This window comes from Amphibalanus amphitrite, unplaced genomic scaffold (genome assembly GCF_019059575.1).
Source record: "Amphibalanus amphitrite isolate SeventyFive unplaced genomic scaffold, NRLGWU_Aamphi_draft 001031F_arrow, whole genome shotgun sequence".
Taxonomy (NCBI): domain Eukaryota; kingdom Metazoa; phylum Arthropoda; class Thecostraca; order Balanomorpha; family Balanidae; genus Amphibalanus; species Amphibalanus amphitrite.
In genome coordinates this window covers 63,074-81,340 of record NW_024882525.1, presented here as the reverse complement: position 1 = coordinate 81,340, position 18,267 = coordinate 63,074, and the positions used below count along the sequence as shown (strand labels likewise).

The following is an 18,267-nucleotide window of genomic DNA, read 5'->3' as shown; positions in this document are numbered from 1 at the left end:
AAAACCTCAAGATTGGTGGGTGGTACATGGTGAACGTCACAGAAAGGAAACTCGAGTGATTAAAAAGAAACATGAGACGTCGTATCTATCATCAATATCTAATCACTTCTAGCGATATCAGATATTGATTGGTTTTTCAAAACGCTGCCAATGTAACACGGCATTTTTAAGTAATCGTATAGTCAGATACAAAAAAGTTTTTTTTAGACTAATTCATTCATTTTATATAAATAATATCTTTGAAAGATTTAATCGTTGATATAGGTACTCTGCTGGATTTCATTTGGGATATTTCATAATCAATCCTAAACTTTTTCGGGGCGTTGAACATATCTAATTTGATGTGATTCAAAGTTAGGTCACTTGTTAGTGGTTTATATATATTTTTTCGTCATGTCAGCAACGAACCCTAGAAAGGAAAGCAGGAGAATAGCAAGCGCACTCTTGAACCACCGAACAACGTCAAACCTTCTCTGGTTGTCGTTCAAAGAAATGTATTTCCTAATTTGCCTGTAATCCGAATGATGCTGGAAGACATTTAGGTCTATGTAGTTCCACCTTGAATATGATAAAATCTCCATATAAATCTCTCCATAACATTGAAGGCTGAATATTTGACCAGCTACCTACATGTCCGATTAGGTATAGATCAAGGCTTCTCCCGAGTACATAGGTGCCGTCAGAGAAGGTCAATCTTAATTAATCCTTACATTTAAGTTAAAAATGGTACCTACGGACTTAATCATACATGCATACAACTGTGTACACATCTTTTGGGAAACTGAAAAAAATATTCCGTATGGAAAGTTGATAAGCTACGATAAGCATGTTGTTTGAGCTATGTTGGCGATTGAGACTTGTTATTGGGGCGGCCGGCGAGTTGGCCGTGCTGCCCTCTGCTGTGCTCGTGTGGCGGCGGTTGATTGTCGTCTGACACGTGCTGCCGCCTAGCGGACAGGGGTATTTCTCTTTCGTGCCCAGTTTTCACTACGCTGTTTGTGCTGCCATTTATTTGGTAGCGGCGTGGTGCGGCGATTTGTGCGTTAAAACGTCTCTTTTGTTTACACGTGGTGAGTAAGGGATTTCGGAGGTACCCGCCCAGTTTCACGTCACTTGGTCGTTGATGCTCTTAGGGTTCGGAGTTCGGATTGACACGGTTTTGGCTTGATACCCCGCCCCCCTCCCCCTTTGACCCGCTGGAGGATTCGTCCGCTCTTGTCTTGTTGTTGGAATTGGACTAGTTGTTTGCTCGAGAAGATGACTCTGTTCATTAGTTAGGTTAGGTATTGGTCTTTGGTCTTCTGTAGATTTCATCTTGATTTCTTTCCATTGTTACACACTTTCTTCATAAGTATTCTAGGTCTTTGGTCTTCTGGTTTATTTAGGGTTGTTTCTAAGTTATTCAATTTTCCATCTTTTGCTTGGTTGGTTGGTTACATTGGTGCCTGGATACCCGGGAAACTGGACTTTTGGTCTTTTGTGGTGCCGAATCATTAGGGACCTTTGGATATTTGTGTAGTTGGTTATCAGTTCACTGTTAGTTATAAGTACATCTCACACTTTGGTAGCATGGCTGAAGAGAGATCTCGCAAAGCTGCCAAAGGGTGGCTTAGTAGAGTTAGTGATAAGATTGAGTCATTGTGTTCTGTTCGAGTAGCTGACAGGACAGCTGAGTGGCAGATTGAGGCTGCTCTTGCTCTCACCGAGTTTGATAAGCGTTTGGCCACCTTTGATGATGCCCAAGCAGCAGTAGAGGCTAGTATTGATGAGGATAAGCTTCTTGATGATATAGAGAAAAGTGGTACTTATAGGGACTTAGTTTGTAAGCAACGTGCTCGCCTGGTTGCAGCAACTCAGGCTGGAGCTGATGCTAGTAGTGTTGGTGCTAGCAGTCACACTGGTACAGGAGCTGAGGTGAAGTTACCGAAGCTAAGCCTACCTACCTTCGATGGGAATGTTGAGAGATGGTTACTTTTTTGGGAGTCGTTTGAGGCTTGTGTACATAAGTCTGATTTGCCTGATGTCCAGAAGTTGGCTTACCTGAGGAGCCTTTTGAAGGGTGAGGCTGCAAAGTCTGTGGAAGGCCTGGCCCTGACAGCAGCAAACTATGGTGCTGCTGTTGACATCCTCACTCAGAGATATGGACGTCCCGAGAAGCTTATTTTTTTGCACATACAAAGTCTTTTGAACCTGACTGAGCTCAACTTGGTAGCTCTGCAGGACTCTTTGTTGTCCCACATCCGCAGTTTGGAAGCGCTTGGTGTCACTGGGGACAAGTATGGAGTAATACTTACCCCTCTTGTTCTATCCAAGCTGCCTGCGGAGGTGAGAATGGAGTGGGCTCGGACTTCTGAGCAGCATGAGGGTGATCTGTCTCACCTTCTGCAATTTTTGAGCAGTGAGATACGTAGACAGGAAAGGTCTGGTCACTGCACTAGTGTGAGGTCCACTGGAGATAGTGTCTTGGCCCAGACAGGTGGTTCACCAGCTCGTGCTGGTCACAAGGTTTCTCATTCCTCGGCTGGAGTGGTCACTCGCCTGAGAGGTCGGCAGCGGGAAGGGCTGCCTCCAACTGCAGCAGCTCTTGCTGCCTCTGCACAGTCTGGGATTAGGTGTGGCATGTGTGACAAGGGTCACAAAACAGCTAGTTGTCCGGAGCTGTTGAAGCTTCCTGTTCATGAAAGGCATCTGGAGATCAGGAACAAGGGTCTGTGCTTCAGATGTCTGCAGTCTGGCCACAGGGCCGCAGTGTGCGCTGCTGTCTGTGACAGCTGCGGGGGGAAACACCATGTAGTGAAGTGTTTCCAGAGTGCAGAGTCCGCTCCCAGGGGTGCTAAACCCACTGATGTGAATTTGTCTTGTACTTCTGGTAGCTTGAGTGCTGTGCTACCCACTGCCTCAGTCACTGTCAGGGGTAAGCATGGTGACGTGAAGGCAACACTTCTGTTTGACTCTGGGTCAAACCGCTCTTATGTGTCCTCTTCACTTGTGAAACGATGCAAGCCTGAGTATCTCAGGACAGAGGAGCTCACCTATGCTGCCTTTGGTGGTAAAGAGAGCAAGGATGGACAAAGGCATGTGTTCAGGCTTGCAATGCATGGTACCAATGCTGCCGAGCAGGTAGTGGTGGACGCAGCAGAGGTGCCGGTAATTTGTGCCCCCTTGGTTCAACCATGCATCCCTGTGGAAGTGCTGGCCTCCCTGGGAAATTTGGAGTTGGCAGACTCGCAGGTGGGAGTTCAGCGCACGATAGACATTTTGATTGGGCTTGACTTCTACTGGCAGCTGATGGGCACAGGTTGTCTCCGCTCTGATGGTGGCCCGGTCGCCCAGCAGACGGTGTTTGGCTGGGTTCTGTCCGGTCCCTCGGGTGGTACAACGCAGCTTGATGCCACCGTGAGCCACCAGCTGCTCGTCATGACTGATGTGCATGAGTCCCGACTTCGTCAATTTTGGGACCTGGACGTGGTGGGCATTGCACCTGAGGAGGACGATTTGGAAAAGAATCCCGTTTTGAGAGACTTTGAGTCGTCCATTTGCTTTCAGGACGGAAGATACGAGGTGAAGCTTCCATGGAAAGGGCAGGGGGCTGATGAACTGCAGAGCAATCTCAAGGCTGCCGAGGTTAGGTTGCAGTCTTTGCAAAGGAAGCTTGACAAAAATCCTCAGCTCCACTCTGAGTATGATGCTGCGTTACAGGAGATGGAGTCTCTTGGCATTATAGAGGAAGTTCCAAAGTCAGAGATAGTGAGAGAAGGTGTCTTCTATCTTCCTCACAGACCTGTGGTACGAGAGTCGAGCGCCACCACTAAGGTCAGACCAGTGTTTGACGCGTCAGCCAAGGGCCCCAACCACGTGAGCCTGAATGACTGCCTTGAGACAGGTCCGTGTCTCTTGCCTGACCTGGTGGAGGTGCTCCTCCGCTTCAGGAGATGGCAGTACGCGGTCTGTGCTGATATCCGTAAAGCGTTCCTCATGATCGGTCTCTGTGAGCGTGATAGGGACGTGCAGAGGTTCCTGTGGAGACAGGATGGTGTTGTGAGAACGATGCGCTTTGCCAGGGTCACCTTTGGTGTCAAGAGTAGCCCGTTTCTCCTTGCTGCCACTCTGCGACACCATTTGAAGGGCTTCCCCTCGTCCACTGCCATATCTGAACTTGAACATAACATGTATGTGGATGATCTACTGACTGGTGCCGACTCCGAGGAGGAAGCACTGACTTTGTTTACTGAGGCGAAAGAGGTTCTGGCTCAAGCTGGTATGGAGTTAACCAAACTGAGCTCGAACAGTCGTGTCGTGCTGGACAAAGCGTCGTCCTTGTCTGGCCTTGATGATGAGGAATGCCACAAGGTTCTTGGTGTTGAGTGGAGGCCCAGTGATGATGTGTTTTCCTTTGCTGGAGTTTGTATTCCTGACGATGTGGTGGTGACAAAGAGGGTGATTTTGTCTTTCGTCGCTAGGATGTTTGACCCTCTGGGATTCTTGTCCCCCTACGTCATGACACTGAAGCTCTTGTTTCAAGAGACCTGGCGTCTGGGTATCGGTTGGGATGACCCTGTGCCAGAGGAGATCAGGGAGCGTTTTTGTAGATGGGTGAGGGGATTGGAAGAGATCAAAGGGATGACTGTACCCCGTTGTTACTGTGTTGGTGGGTGGCGCGCGGTGTCTGACGCCCAGATCCACGTTTTCGGAGACGCGTCCGAGAAGGGGTACGGGGCGGCAGTTTATCTGCGTTTGACTTTGAGAGATGGTAGCATCGTTACCCCCTTTGTCATGTCACGTGCGAGAGTGGCCCCTCTGAAACGTGTCAGCCTGCCCCGACTTGAGCTTCTTGGTGCTCTGCTCGCTGCCCGACTGGTTCACTTCGTTCGCCGGGCCCTGAAACTGTCTGCCGAGACTGTGTACAGATGCTGGACGGATTCCACGATCGTACTGGCGTGGATTCGGGGTGATCCTTCCAGATGGAAACAATTTGTGAGGAACAGGGTATCGACCATACATTGTCTGACGGATCCGGCGAGATGGGCTCACTGCCCGGGGCGCGACAATCCGGCGGATCTGCTCACTCGTGGTGTCTTTGCGGAGGATCTGAGCCGCTGCTCCTTCTGGTTCTCGGGGCCCGGCTGGCTCGGCGAGCTAGACGTGGGTGGGGTGCTGCCTGAGAACTCTTGTGAGTCGGCTTCCGATGGCTCGGCTGCCGAGAGCGCGGCTGCTGAGAGTGTGGCTGACGATGGCGCAGCTGCTGAGGGTGTGGCTGCCGAGAGCGCGGCTGCTGAGAGTGTGGCAAAACGATTATTTGCGAAGTCTGCCGCACGCCGTACGTAGGTTTAAGTCGCACGGTCGATTGCAGGTTGGTTCGGTCGCGCTAGTGCGGGAGGACGGCTTGCCCCGACTGCGGTGGGAAATGGGAGTGGTGTCAAAACTGCATCCTGGCTCTGACGGAGTAGTCAGAGTCGCAGACATCCGCACCGCAAAAGGAACTCGCACGAGAGCGGTACAGTGTTTACATGACCTCGAGGTACTCGAGTAGACACCTCGATTCGCAGTATGCAAATAGCGCGTTTGTCTTGTGATGTTTGCAGCTTCCTGCGAACTTGCTGATTCGTCTTTGACAAATCTTTCTTCTGTCAGCTAATTTCTAATTTGTTGTCTTCCTTGCTGAGCTTGGTTTGTTGTGACATCCATTGTCACTATTTGATATTGCTGATCTTTGCAGAACTTCTTCGTTTAGTTGTTTGGTTGGTCTCGATAATAGTTGTTTGGCCTTTAGGTTTAGTTGGTTGAGTTGATCCAACTGGTTGCTTTGGTTGATTGGACTGTTTTGTTTAGTTTGTTGCGAAGGTAAATGGGATGTTGGATTTACACCCACGCCTTCTATCAGATTAGTACCAGTCTGACCGATAAGCTTGTCCGAGTACCAGTTGCAATGGTTGTCGTTGCGAAAGACGGAATTTCACATTCCCGTCTTTCACGGGGGGGAGTATGTTGGCGATTGAGACTTGTTATTGGGGCGGCCGGCGAGTTGGCCGTGCTGCCCTCTGCTGTGCTCGTGTGGCGGCGGTTGATTGTCGTCTGACACGTGCTGCCGCCTAGCGGACAGGGGTATTTCTCTTTCGTGCCCAGTTTTCACTACGCTGTTTGTGCTGCCATTTATTTGGTAGCGGCGTGGTGCGGCGATTTGTGCGTTAAAACGTCTCTTTTGTTTACACGTGGTGAGTAAGGGATTTCGGAGGTACCCGCCCAGTTTCACGTCACTTGGTCGTTGATGCTCTTAGGGTTCGGAGTTCGGATTGACACGGTTTTGGCTTGATACCCCGCCCCCCTCCCCCTTTGACCCGCTGGAGGATTCGTCCGCTCTTGTCTTGTTGTTGGAATTGGACTAGTTGTTTGCTCGAGAAGATGACTCTGTTCATTAGTTAGGTTAGGTATTGGTCTTTGGTCTTCTGTAGATTTCATCTTGATTTCTTTCCATTGTTACACACTTTCTTCATAAGTATTCTAGGTCTTTGGTCTTCTGGTTTATTTAGGGTTGTTTCTAAGTTATTCAATTTTCCATCTTTTGCTTGGTTGGTTGGTTACAAGCTACATGAGATATACCATTTCATGTCTGTTGGAGGAAAGTAGTGCGAGTATTACGGGGAGAAGGATACGAGTACAGACATGCGGGCAATGTTAGACGCGGAAGATACAGCGTCTATACGCTGGCTCTGTGTTGTGATAATAAATCGAGAAGGCTCAACTCGCTCGCCGGAAAGAGTTTATACCTAAAGTGCGGGTCAACATTGCTCACGTAGCTTTGTGGGTCTTTTAGGCCGCTCTGTCTATGAGAAACAAAACGGGTTGGTACGCGATGTTTGTTGTATTAGGAAAACGTTACGAGTAAAGTCACTTATCTATTTTCGCTGCCGACGGGCCGCTCCTGTGGCCGCGGCCGGGCTTGTGCTGGTTGGTCGGGCTGCTGGTCGGGTCCTGAGAAGCGACGAACGGCCACTGCCGGTTTGTGCTGGCTTTTCGAGACGACTAGTTAGCTGGTGCTTGAAAACGATGTGATGAGAGGTGCTCAAAATTATCGATTGTATGTGCAATATGTTTATGAAGTGGGCACCACTGGCCTCTAAACAAACCACACCCTCTAACAACTCATTTATATAAACCGAAGCGTTCGCTTAGCGCACCAATCAGAGTTTGGCGGTTTTGAGTGAAGCAACTCGGCCGCCTCTCGGATTGAGAGCGCTAAATGCATTCACAAGTCGCTAACTACTACTATTGCTAGCGCTGCCGGAATGCGACTTCAAGGAGAATTGCTAGAATTTACCCCTGTTTATGCAGCGAATGCTAATTTAGTGGTTTTATTTGGTGCCGCTGCGATTCTACCATGACACTTGTGTGCGTCGGTTAGGAATTAATCGCAAAGAAACACGTGTGTTGCTTGGGGTTGTTATTACTGGGAATGGTTATTATGATTGCATTTATTTTATAAACACACGTTTTGAATTTTGGGTATATTGTGTTTACCTATAGAATCGATGCACGATGCGAGACACCGGTACCGAGGATGTGTATTTCTTCATTAATCATTATGGTTAGAGTAACTTGGAACCGATTATTTCTGTGAACGGGCCCCCAGCCTATACTCTAGTTTACTGAGCGTCCGGCTAGTCTCCTAGTTTACCGAGCGCTCCAGGCAGCGTGCCGGGTCCTGCGTGGCTCTGGTCAGCAAACACAGTTTGGTCCGTACTTTGTAGCGCGGTAGCACTGTTTGAATAATGCCTGGTTTCGCCGTCGCGTCTAGCGTGCCGCCCGAGTTATGCAGTTTAGGTCAGTTGCAGTTCTGCACCCCTCGATGCTTTGTGTGTGTTGTTCAATACACAATTATACCTACCTGATAGTTTTCTTTGTAACGTTTCTCCGATATGCTGGAGTTTAGGAAACAACCTTCTTTATTGTTCAGCCCCGAGAGATTAAACACACGACTCAGAACGGTATCCTGCCATAACAATCCTCAGAGATGCGATTAAACGCGTGCATTGTGTGTTTATCCGAATTGAAGCATTCTATAGAACAGATCAAACGCCATACAAATTGTGCATGTTAAATTCGATTATAAATTTCCTAAATACATATGAGAAAATGAAGAAGCTGGTCGTGCAAGCGATCAACCATGCATTTTATCTTTTTTTTTACAATGGTACGCCAACATCAAACTTTTTGCTATTTTATGATAAACATATACGCTCGAAGAGGTCTACACGATTGGAATAAATGCCTCGTTGCGATTGTGGTACGTTGTGGCACTGTGCGCTGTCTCCGTCTTGTTATAGAAAGATGACGCTGTAACCGGCCGTCCGGCGATGGTTGCCGTCCAGGGCGGGTCGATACTTCTGATACATCTCCGCCACCACTTCCGCAGTATCACCTGACGGAAAAGTGCTGTTTGAAAGTCTGCTCGTCACCCATCAGCTCTGTGATGTTCACTTCCTTAGGCGAGAAACGGGGTAGACCGTAACGCTGACAGCGTGATCGCAATCATACTGCTGCGTTGTTCTGGCTGTCCAAGAGTAACGGCATTAATTTGCTACATACATTTCTCGTTTCTTTTCTTTCGCTTTAGATCCAGCTTCAAAACATTCGATTAAGCTTGGCTACACCAGGAGAGCCTACTGCTTTTCCGCTTTATACCGTCTCAATAAGCCTCCCTGTGCAATAAAAGGATATCAGAGTGTAGACATACCTGCCGCGGATAAGCTGAACAGTTCTAAATAATTCGCAAACAACAGAGCTGCGATAAGAGAAAGGCTCAAAAGTTGGCCGTATAAACGTGCCCACATATTTGGTACACATCAAAACCTGACAGAGAAATAGAGATATGAGATTGATCGCTGGACGGAACGGTTGCACGGAAGAAGGTTGCACGGAATAGGTCATTTATTTTAAAAGCTAAAAATTATTATCACAATTAAATGAACTGATATATTCGACAGCTTGACTTGCACCCAAAAAATGAAAAGCTGCAACTAATTTTTGTGGAAATTAGCCTGCATTTTGTGAAAGCATCTCGTAGTGGAGCGTTCTTAGTACCTAATTCTCACCAATACCGACGTAACGCAATTTGTATGGGAGAAATACCAAAGGGAAATAAGTATGTTTGTGTCTGTTTGAGAAGCCAGTTCACATCACTCACCGGTAGGCACATGTGAATAATCAGCCGGGCCGAAGGTGAAGGGCTCCTCCACTTGTGAAAAATACCTGGCGTTCACCTCGGTCTGGTTATAGGGCTGGGCCATCACCAAACACTCTTCCAAATACCTGCAAATATCGACATGCAAGTCGAGCAATAAATATATCGCAAGCGTCAGGACACGGCATTAGCATCGAAGTGATACAGCGAGCATTGAATCTTGGACACCATTATTATTGATATTTTTTAAGGATGCGTCAGTCGTCAGATTATATACTGCAGCGTCGCATCAAAACTTCAAGCAGGAATTCGCATTATAGCGTATGTATGTATCCCCTAGTTTGGTATGATATAGGGTCAACTCAAATGTCAACTATAATACGGGCTTTAACACCGCTCAGCCTCTTTTACAGCCCATTGGACATATTATCATTGGACCTGTAGCTGTAGCTGAGAGAACTCAGTTTGAGCTGTTAAACAACTAGGAAAGAGCATAGGAGACATTAGTAAATTCTAACGGGGTTGGCCGGGGCAGACTGCCGAAAAATACCGAATGGGCAGGCCAGCTCCGTAACAGCTGTCAGTTGCAAGGAGTCCAGCGGCTGTCATTGGTAGGTTCGGTCCTAATTTCACAAAGTGCTGTACTTATACAAGTAACTTATTTCTACAGCACTTAACAACAGCACTAACGCAGTCGGCACTGGCGCCTGTTTCTATGAACATGATCTATTTGCGCTTTTGATAAGGATCGCAATCCATTAGGAATTTTTCTGATTTAGGAAACCCTATAATTAAGAGCGACATTTCAAAATGGAGGAGGTTTATACTGCCATTGATTTCTTATTACTGCTGCCAAATAACGTCTGCTATTGTGCATTGTGCAATTATGTGCCCTATAAAAATTGTCGACCCTTTGCTGTTAAGGCGCTAACAGAGTTGGTCTAACCTTACTGCAGTTGATGCGACTATACGGGTCATGTGCGAAAATCATATTTAGGTTGATTTATAAATCAAACTACAGCTGAGTGAAAACTTCCTTTTTCTTTGGGTGACCGTCTAATTTTCCGACATTGAAGCGTTCTCATTTACTCTTGCCCGACTGGTGCATTTTTTTTTTTTTTTTGCCATAGCACTGACGAATAGGGGGACGGCGACGACCTCAAGCATTTTTACTCCTAGTGTGACCTAGAATGGTGGAAAACAGCACGCATTGCTTTTCACAAGATATTGAGGTCAGGTCAATAGTTAATTTTCACCGCGATGCTTCATATCATAACCGTGAAAAGGCAACCAACGAACTATCGCTGGCAGTTTTTCCGTTCAACTTTAACAGGACCTATGCATGCATGACAGAGGTCGTTCGTTTCTTTTCATGCACTGCTACTTAGGAGGGGTCATGACCTCCATGCCACTCTCTTCCCTTGCAGCAGCCAATGAACACTTAGGTACAAATAGGCAATTGGCATGATAACGCGGTCTTCTGCATTAGGGTGTTCCTAACAAAATTAATGCTGTCTTTTCGACCAGCATTAAGCTGTTGCAGTCTTACGTGATGAAGACGCGCCAGCGGGCCCGGTAGTAGTCGTACATCAGGCCGGACCACTGTTTGGCGGCGTAGTCGACGATGTTGGCGCGCGGGCCCCACAGTGTCAGCTGGTTCAGCAGGTTGTACACGAACTGGACGCCCTCCTGAGGGCGGGAGGACGTCAGATCGTCGGGGGGGGGGGGGGGGGGGTTGTAACTGATCGACTGCACCTACTAGGTAGCTGACTGCCCTGGACCAAAGTTTTAAAGTTTAGACAATTTATAATTGATATTCGTTTATCAGTAGATTCGGTAATGCTAAAACGTATATGTCAAGCATGTCTTAGGCAATTACATCATTGACACGGGCCGGCATCCACGAAGACAGCAGCGCGACGATATCGCCTATATCTGACCTCCTCACTGGATGCGGCCTCGCGAGCCTGCTTCACCCAGGCGCCGAGCAGGAAGTCCTTGTCCGTGTTCAGCACGGTGTCCAGGTCGGCCAGCAGCTCCAGTATCACGGCGCCCTCCTCCCTGTGTGCCGGTGCGAGTGTAATTTTAATTATTAATTTACAGCTTTTCCAAAACAGTAGCGGCGGAACACCTTCAATTAAAGGGGGGGGGGGGGGAACTACCGACATGCAACGCCCATAGGGCTAATGTTAAAATGTCAAAATCAAAGGGGGGCACGGTGCCCCGGTGCCCTCCCCGTTCCGCCGCCTATGTTCCAAAGTGCGCTATCACGTAAACTTTGGGTTTAACCAAGAGCTCATACCTTTACAAAAATGCGCTGAAAGTTTCTCCAATTTTCACGCATGAGCTGATGTTCGATCTAGCAGTGCCCTGCAGTTTGGGGTGACACACTGTGTTTGGCTCACCGCAGCAGGACGGTGTTGTTGTCGCTGAAGGCGCCCACCAGCCGGCCGTGGTAGGCGGTCAGCAGGCCGGTCAGCACCTCCCTCGTCACGTCCACCAGGTCGTGGCGCAGGTTGGCCGCGGCCCGCACCTGGTCGGCCGTGGCTCCGGCCACCAGCCGGTCCCAGGCGGCTGTCAGGTCGGAGGAGTTGTACCACAACTGGGCGGAGGCGGGAGGAGCAGTCAGCAGACACAGCCGTCAGGTCGGAGGAGTTGTACCACAGCTGGGCGGAGACGGGAGGAGCAGTCAGCAGACACAGCCGTCAGGTCGGAGGAGTTGTACCACAGCTGGGCGGAGACGGGAGGAGCAGTCAGCAGACACAGCCGTCAGGTCGGAGGAGTTGTACCACAGCTGGGCGGAGACGGGAGGAGCAGTCAGCAGACACAGCCGTCAGGTCGGAGGAGTTGTACCACAGCTGGGCGGAGACGGGAGGAGCAGTCAGCAGACACAGCCGTCAGGTCGGAGGAGTTGTACCACAGCTGGGCGGAGGCGGGAGGAGCAGTCAGCAGACACAGCCGTCAGGTCGGAGGAGTTGTACCACAGCTGGGCGGAGACGGGAGGAGCAGTCAGCAGACACAGCCGTCAGGTCGGAGGAGTTGTACCACAGCTGGGCGGAGGCGGGAGGAGCAGTCAGCAGACACAGCCGTCAGGTCGGAGGAGTTGTACCACAGCTGGGCGGAGGCGGGAGGAGCAGTCAGCAGACACAGCCGTCAGGTCGGAGGAGTTGTACCAAAGCTGGGTGGAGGCGGGAGGAGCAGTCAGCAGACACGGCCGTCAGGTCGGAGGAGTTTTACCACAGCTGGGCGGAGACGGGAGGAGCAGTCAGCAGACACAGCCGTCAGGTCGGAGGAGTTGTACCACAGCTGGGCGGAGGCGGGAGGAGCAGTCAGCAGACACAGCCGTCAGGTCGGAGGAGTTGTACCACAGCTGGGCGGAGGCGGGAGGAGCAGTCAGCAGACACAGCCGTCAGGTCGGAGGAGTTGTACCACAGCTGGGCGGAGGCGGGAGGAGCAGTCAGCAGACACAGTCGTCAGGTCGGAGGAGTTGTACCACAGCTGGGCGGAGGCGGGAGGAGCAGTCAGCAGACACAGCCGTCAGGTCGGAGGAGTTGTACCACAGCTGGGCGGAGGCGGGAGGAGCAGTCAGCAGACACGGCCGTCAGGTCGGAGGAGTTTTACCACAGCTGGGCGGAGGCGGGAGGAGCAGTCAGCAGACACAGCCGTCAGGTCGGAGGAGTTGTACCACAGCTGGGCGGAGACGGGAGGAGCAGTCAGCAGACATAGCCGTCAGGTCGGAGGAGTTGTACCACAGCTGGTTCGGAGGCGGGAGGAGCAGTCAGCAGACACAGCCGTCAGGTCGGAGGAGACAGGAGTTGTACCAAAGCTGGGCGGAGACGGGAGGAGCAGTCAGCAGACACAGCCGTCAGGTCGGAGGAGTTGTACCACAGCTGGGCGGAGACGGGAGAAGCAGTCAGCAGACACGGCCGTCAGGTCGGAGGAGTTGTACCACAGCTGGGCGGAGGCGGGAGGAGCAGTCAGCAGACACGGCCGTCAGGTCGGAGGAGTTGTACCACAGCTGGGCGGAGACGGGAGGAGCAGTCAGCAGACACAGCCGTCAGGTCGGAGGAGTTGTACCACAGCTGGGCGGAGACGGGAGAAGCAGTCAGCAGACACGGCCGTCAGGTCGGAGGAGTTGTACCACAGCTGGGCGGAGACGGGAGAAGCAGTCAGCAGACACGGCCGTCAGGTCGGAGGAGTTGTACCACAGCTGGGCGGAGGCGGGAGGAGCAGTCAGCAGACACAGCCGTCAGGTCGGAGGAGTTGTACCACAGCTGGGCGGAGGCGGGAGGAGCAGTCAGCAGACACAGCCGTCAGGTCGGAGGAGTTGTACCACAGCTGGGCGGAGACGGGAGGAGCAGTCAGCAGACACAGCCGTCAGGTCGGAGGAGTTGTACCACAGCTGGGCGGAGACGGGAGGAGCAGTCAGCAGACACAGCTGTCAGGTCGGAGGAGTTGTACCACAGCTGGGCGGAGGCGGGAGGAGCAGTCAGCAGACACAGCCGTCAGGTCGGAGGAGTTGTACCACAGCTGGGCGGAGACGGGAGGAGCAGTCAGCAGACACAGCCGTCAGGTCGGAGGAGTTGTACCACAGCTGGGCGGAGACGGGAGGAGCAGTCAGCAGACACAGCCGTCAGGTCGGAGGAGTTGTACCACAGCTGGGCGGAGGCGGGAGGAGCAGTCAGCAGACACAGCCGTCAGGTCGGAGGAGTTGTACCACAGCTGGGCGGAGGCGGGAGGAGCAGTCAGCAGACACGGCCGTCAGGTCGGAGGAGTTGTACCACAGCTGGGCGGAGACGGGAGGAGCAGTCAGCAGACACAGCCGTCAGGTCGGAGGAGTTGTACCACAGCTGGGCGGAGACGGGAGGAGCAGTCAGCAGACACAGCTGTCAGGTCGGAGGAGTTGTACCACAGCTGGGCGGAGGCGGGAGGAGCAGTCAGCAGACACAGCCGTCAGGTCGGAGGAGTTGTACCACAGCTGGGCGGAGACGGGAGGAGCAGTCAGCAGACACAGCCGTCAGGTCGGAGGAGTTGTACCACAGCTGGGCGGAGACGGGAGGAGCAGTCAGCAGACACAGCCGTCAGGTCGGAGGAGTTGTACCACAGCTGGGCGGAGGCGGGAGGAGCAGTCAGCAGACACAGCCGTCAGGTCGGAGGAGTTGTACCACAGCTGGGCGGAGGCGGGAGGAGCAGTCAGCAGACACGGCCGTCAGGTCGGAGGAGTTGTACCACAGCTGGGCGGAGACGGGAGGAGCAGTCAGCAGACACAGCCGTCAGGTCGGAGGAGTTGTACCACAGCTGGGCGGAGGCGGGAGGAGCAGTCAGCAGACACAGCCGTCAGGTCGGAGGAGTTGTACCACAGCTGGGCGGAGACGGGAGGAGCAGTCAGCAGACACAGCCGTCAGGTCGGAGGAGTTGTACCACAGCTGGGCGGAGGCGGGAGGAGCAGTCAGCAGACACAGCCGTCAGGTCGGAGGAGTTGTACCACAGCTGGGGGGAGGCGGGAGGAGCAGTCAGCAGACACAGCCGTCAGGTCGGAGGAGTTGTACCACAGCTGGGCGGAGACGGGAGGAGCAGTCAGCAGACACAGCCGTCAGGTCGGAGGAGTTGTACCACAGCTGGGCGGAGGCGGGAGGAGCAGTCAGCAGACACAGCCGTCAGGTCGGAGGAGTTGTACCACAGCTGGGCGGAGACGGGAGGAGCAGTCAGCAGACACAGCCGTCAGGTCGGAGGAGTTGTACCACAGCTGGGCGGAGGCGGGAGGAGCAGTCAGCAGACACAGCCGTCAGGTCGGAGGAGTTGTACCACAGCTGGGCGGAGGCGGGAGGAGCAGTCAGCAGACACGGCCGTCAGGTCGGAGGAGTTGTACCACAGCTGGGCGGAGACGGGAGAAGCAGTCAGCAGACACAGCCGTTAGGTCAGAGGAGTTGTACCACAGCTGGGCGGAGGCGGGAGAAGCAGTCAGCAGACACAGCCGTCAGGTCGGAGGAGTTGTACCACAGCTGGGCGGAGGCGGGAGGAGCAGTCAGCAGACACAGCCGTCAGGTCGGAGGAGTTGTACCACAGCTGGGTGGAGGCGGGAGGAGCAGTCAGCAGACACGGCCGTCAGGTCGGAGGAGTTTTACCACAGCTGGGCGGAGGCGGGAGGAGCAGTCAGCAGACACAGCCGTCAGGTCGGAGGAGTTGTACCACAGCTGGGGGGAGGCGGGAGGAGCAGTCAGCAGACACAGCCGTCAGGTCGGAGGAGTTGTGCCACAGCTGGGGTGAGGCGGGAGAAGCAGTCAGCAGACACAGCCGTCAGGTCGGAGGAGTTGTACCACAGCTGGGGGGAGGCGGGAGGAGCAGTCAGCAGACACAGCCGTCAGGTCGGAGGAGTTGTACCACAGCTGGGCGGAGGCGGGAGGAGCAGTCAGCAGACACAGTCGTCAGGTCGGAGGAGTTGTACCACAGCTGGACGGAAGCAGTCAGCAGACACAGCCGTCAGTCGGGGCAGAGCGAGGGCGGGGGCAGTGGACGGCACGGACAGGGGAGGGGACAGCAGACAACACAGACAGACAGGGGCAGCAGACAGCACAGAGGGGACAGGGGGCAGGGCGGGGGCAGGGGCAGCAGACAGCACAGAGGCGATTAATGCCCCTTTGTCGTTACGCCCCCAATTAAGCAATAACTTTTGAGCCCCCGATTGAGCAATAACTTCGCGGAAAAGGGTGTGTGTGTGTTCCGTTACGAGTAGCAGCGAATGGTACTAAATTTTAAAATTTCAGGTCCACCGATAACATCTGAGATTAGGAAAGTGCAAAAACCGGACCGACACTGTTAAATAAATTCTGCATTTTTACATACCTGTCATTCAAACAGTACCTTTGTTTGGAAAGGCAAACTTTGCCGTGTTGAACTCAAGTCAAGGTCGGGTCACAGGTATGCAATATGCATAGGTATAACATATGTATGTAGCTTCATCATATAAAGACACACAAGGTGCAGTAGCGGCGAAACACCTTCAATTAACCCGCGCCCCGCTGGGCTATTCAGCCATACGCGCCCTGTTGGGGGGGGGGGCAGATTCTGCCCCCCTTGTCAAACTTCCGAACCGATGGTCGTAGAAAGACGGGGAAAACGGCAATCGAAAGCTCTCAACAAGGCGGATCTTAAGAGCCCAAATTTTTTTGCTTTAGTAGGTCAGAGGTCAGGTCAAGGTCAGGTCAAGGGTACAAAATGCAAGTTTCTACAGTATCGGCCTTGCACCGTAGTTGCCGAAGAATGGACTGAGACTGATTGCCCAAAACGTGTTCTTAGACTACCAAGACAATATTCGTTGCATACAATGTCATTCAAAGGTCAAGGTCAGGTCAGGTCAGGTCAGGTCACCAAAAACAAAATATAGAAAAGGGCATGTGCGACACATGTTTTATGGGTCATTTTACTCATAAAATTCAATAGGCACACTCAGTAAGTGATATTGACCAAATCTGGATGAATTTCAGGTCGAGGTTAGGTCAAGGTCAGGTCAAGTGAGGTCAAATTTTTAAGTTGGTTGCTAAGGCCTAAAAAGGTGTCTATCTGATGCAGTTTTTCACGGCGAATCGAATGGTGCTATTTTTGTTTCCGTACAAGGTCTAGAACTTCCAAAAAAACAAGCATTTTTCAAAAATTTTGTGTATCGTGACTTCATAAAATTTTGAATAACTCCCACATTTTTTAACCGATTCGTCTAAAGATTGGTATGCAGGTGCACATAGACCACGTCTCTGATATATATTCCGTTTTTTATGCACCCAAAATTTTGGATTTTATAATTATTTTCCCAAAAAAGTCAGTTTTGTGAAAAAATGGGCCAAACTCCAACATTTTCAAAAAACCGAGATAGCCCTTTGACATACAAAGTAGAATCACGTATAACCTTTTCTGTTACGTCTTGATTCCTTAAAAAATGAAGATGTTAGCGGCGTTTGAAATTTTGCCGTTTTTGAGGCGAAAATGGTGAACATGACGTCACTAAATCGTCAATTTCTCAAAAAATTTCAGACGGATTTCGCTCAAATTTTCAAGGAACGTGTCAAATTGATGCATGATAAGGTACTGAAAGTTTGACGTCGCTGGCGTAACGCGTTTAGAAGTTATTGGCGAAAAACGGGAGAAGGGGCAGATTCTGCCCCCCCCCCCAGCGGGGCGCGGGTTAAGGGGGGGGACACTGCCGACTTTTGGTCCCATTCTTTCCATGCAACGCCCATAGGGCTAATGTTAAAATGCCAAAATCAAAGGGGTCACGGTGCCCCGGTGCCCTCCCCGTTCCGCCGCCTATGACAAGGTGCACCATGGACTACTGATCCCTGCAACTAGTCCATGTAATAACGATTCATGTGATGGGGATAGTTAGGATTAGATCTTGGCTGGCGCTAAAAAATTAGTTTCAACATTTGCCCATTGAGTGATGATATGAGGGGGAGTGGTCACGTAACCGAGCTGACCTAAAACGACTCTTACGAAAAATCCTAGATATTGAAGTTGTGAGGACTTACGAGTTTATTACTTCAATTTTTTTTTACTTTCGCTGGACCTATTGGTTTTCTACATACGCGCCGGCCGAGGGGGGGGGATACGACCTCCTCGCTGTTTCGCCCCTGATAGAGCTAGAGCCTCGCAGAAAAGACGAGCGTGTGCGCCGTTACGAGTCGAGTCGACTGATACCCTATTTTAAGGTCTCAGGGCAATCGCTGACCTCTGACTTCTGAGTTCTGAGGTCAGGTCAAGTGACGTAGGGTACGGGTACGTTTTTTATATAAATAAATGACTTCGCAAAAAACGGCCATAGAGCCGCGATTTTGGTATCATCGTGTTCGCCTCACTCAGGCGCATCGAATGGTATGCTTCCAGTTCGGGTGAGGTCAACTTAAGGTGCTCATCTCGAGTCAAGGTCAGCTCACGAAGCTGGTTAAAGGCGGTCATATCGCATTTCATTCGATTCGGCAGGTCTTCCTGAGTCCATTGGTGGCTTTTTAGACTCGCTACCTGATCTCATATGACTTGTAGAAAAAATCCGAGATATACAAGCTGCAAAAACTCTAGAGGATACTACGTGCTATAAGTTT

General features: G+C 51.4%; 1 protein-coding gene across 9 annotated transcripts in view; it reads right to left on the bottom strand.

Annotated features, from left to right (window-relative positions):
• Positions 1–7,922: 7,922 nt before the first annotated feature.
• Positions 7,923–18,267, bottom strand: part of LOC122369391 (alpha-N-acetylglucosaminidase-like) — a 39,152-nt gene continuing 28,807 nt past the window's right edge. For all 9 annotated transcript variants that reach the window (XM_043344112.1, XM_043344109.1, XM_043344107.1 and 6 more), the window contains 5 exons: positions 11,584–11,780; positions 11,119–11,239; positions 10,728–10,867; positions 9,182–9,306; positions 7,923–8,416 (listed from right to left, as the gene is read on the bottom strand). In XM_043344112.1, coding sequence (XP_043200047.1) covers positions 8,316–8,416; positions 9,182–9,306; positions 10,728–10,867; positions 11,119–11,239; positions 11,584–11,780 — 684 coding nt within the window. In that variant the 3' untranslated portion in view covers positions 7,923–8,315. The remainder of the gene's footprint in view (positions 8,417–9,181; positions 9,307–10,727; positions 10,868–11,118; positions 11,240–11,583; positions 11,781–18,267) is intronic.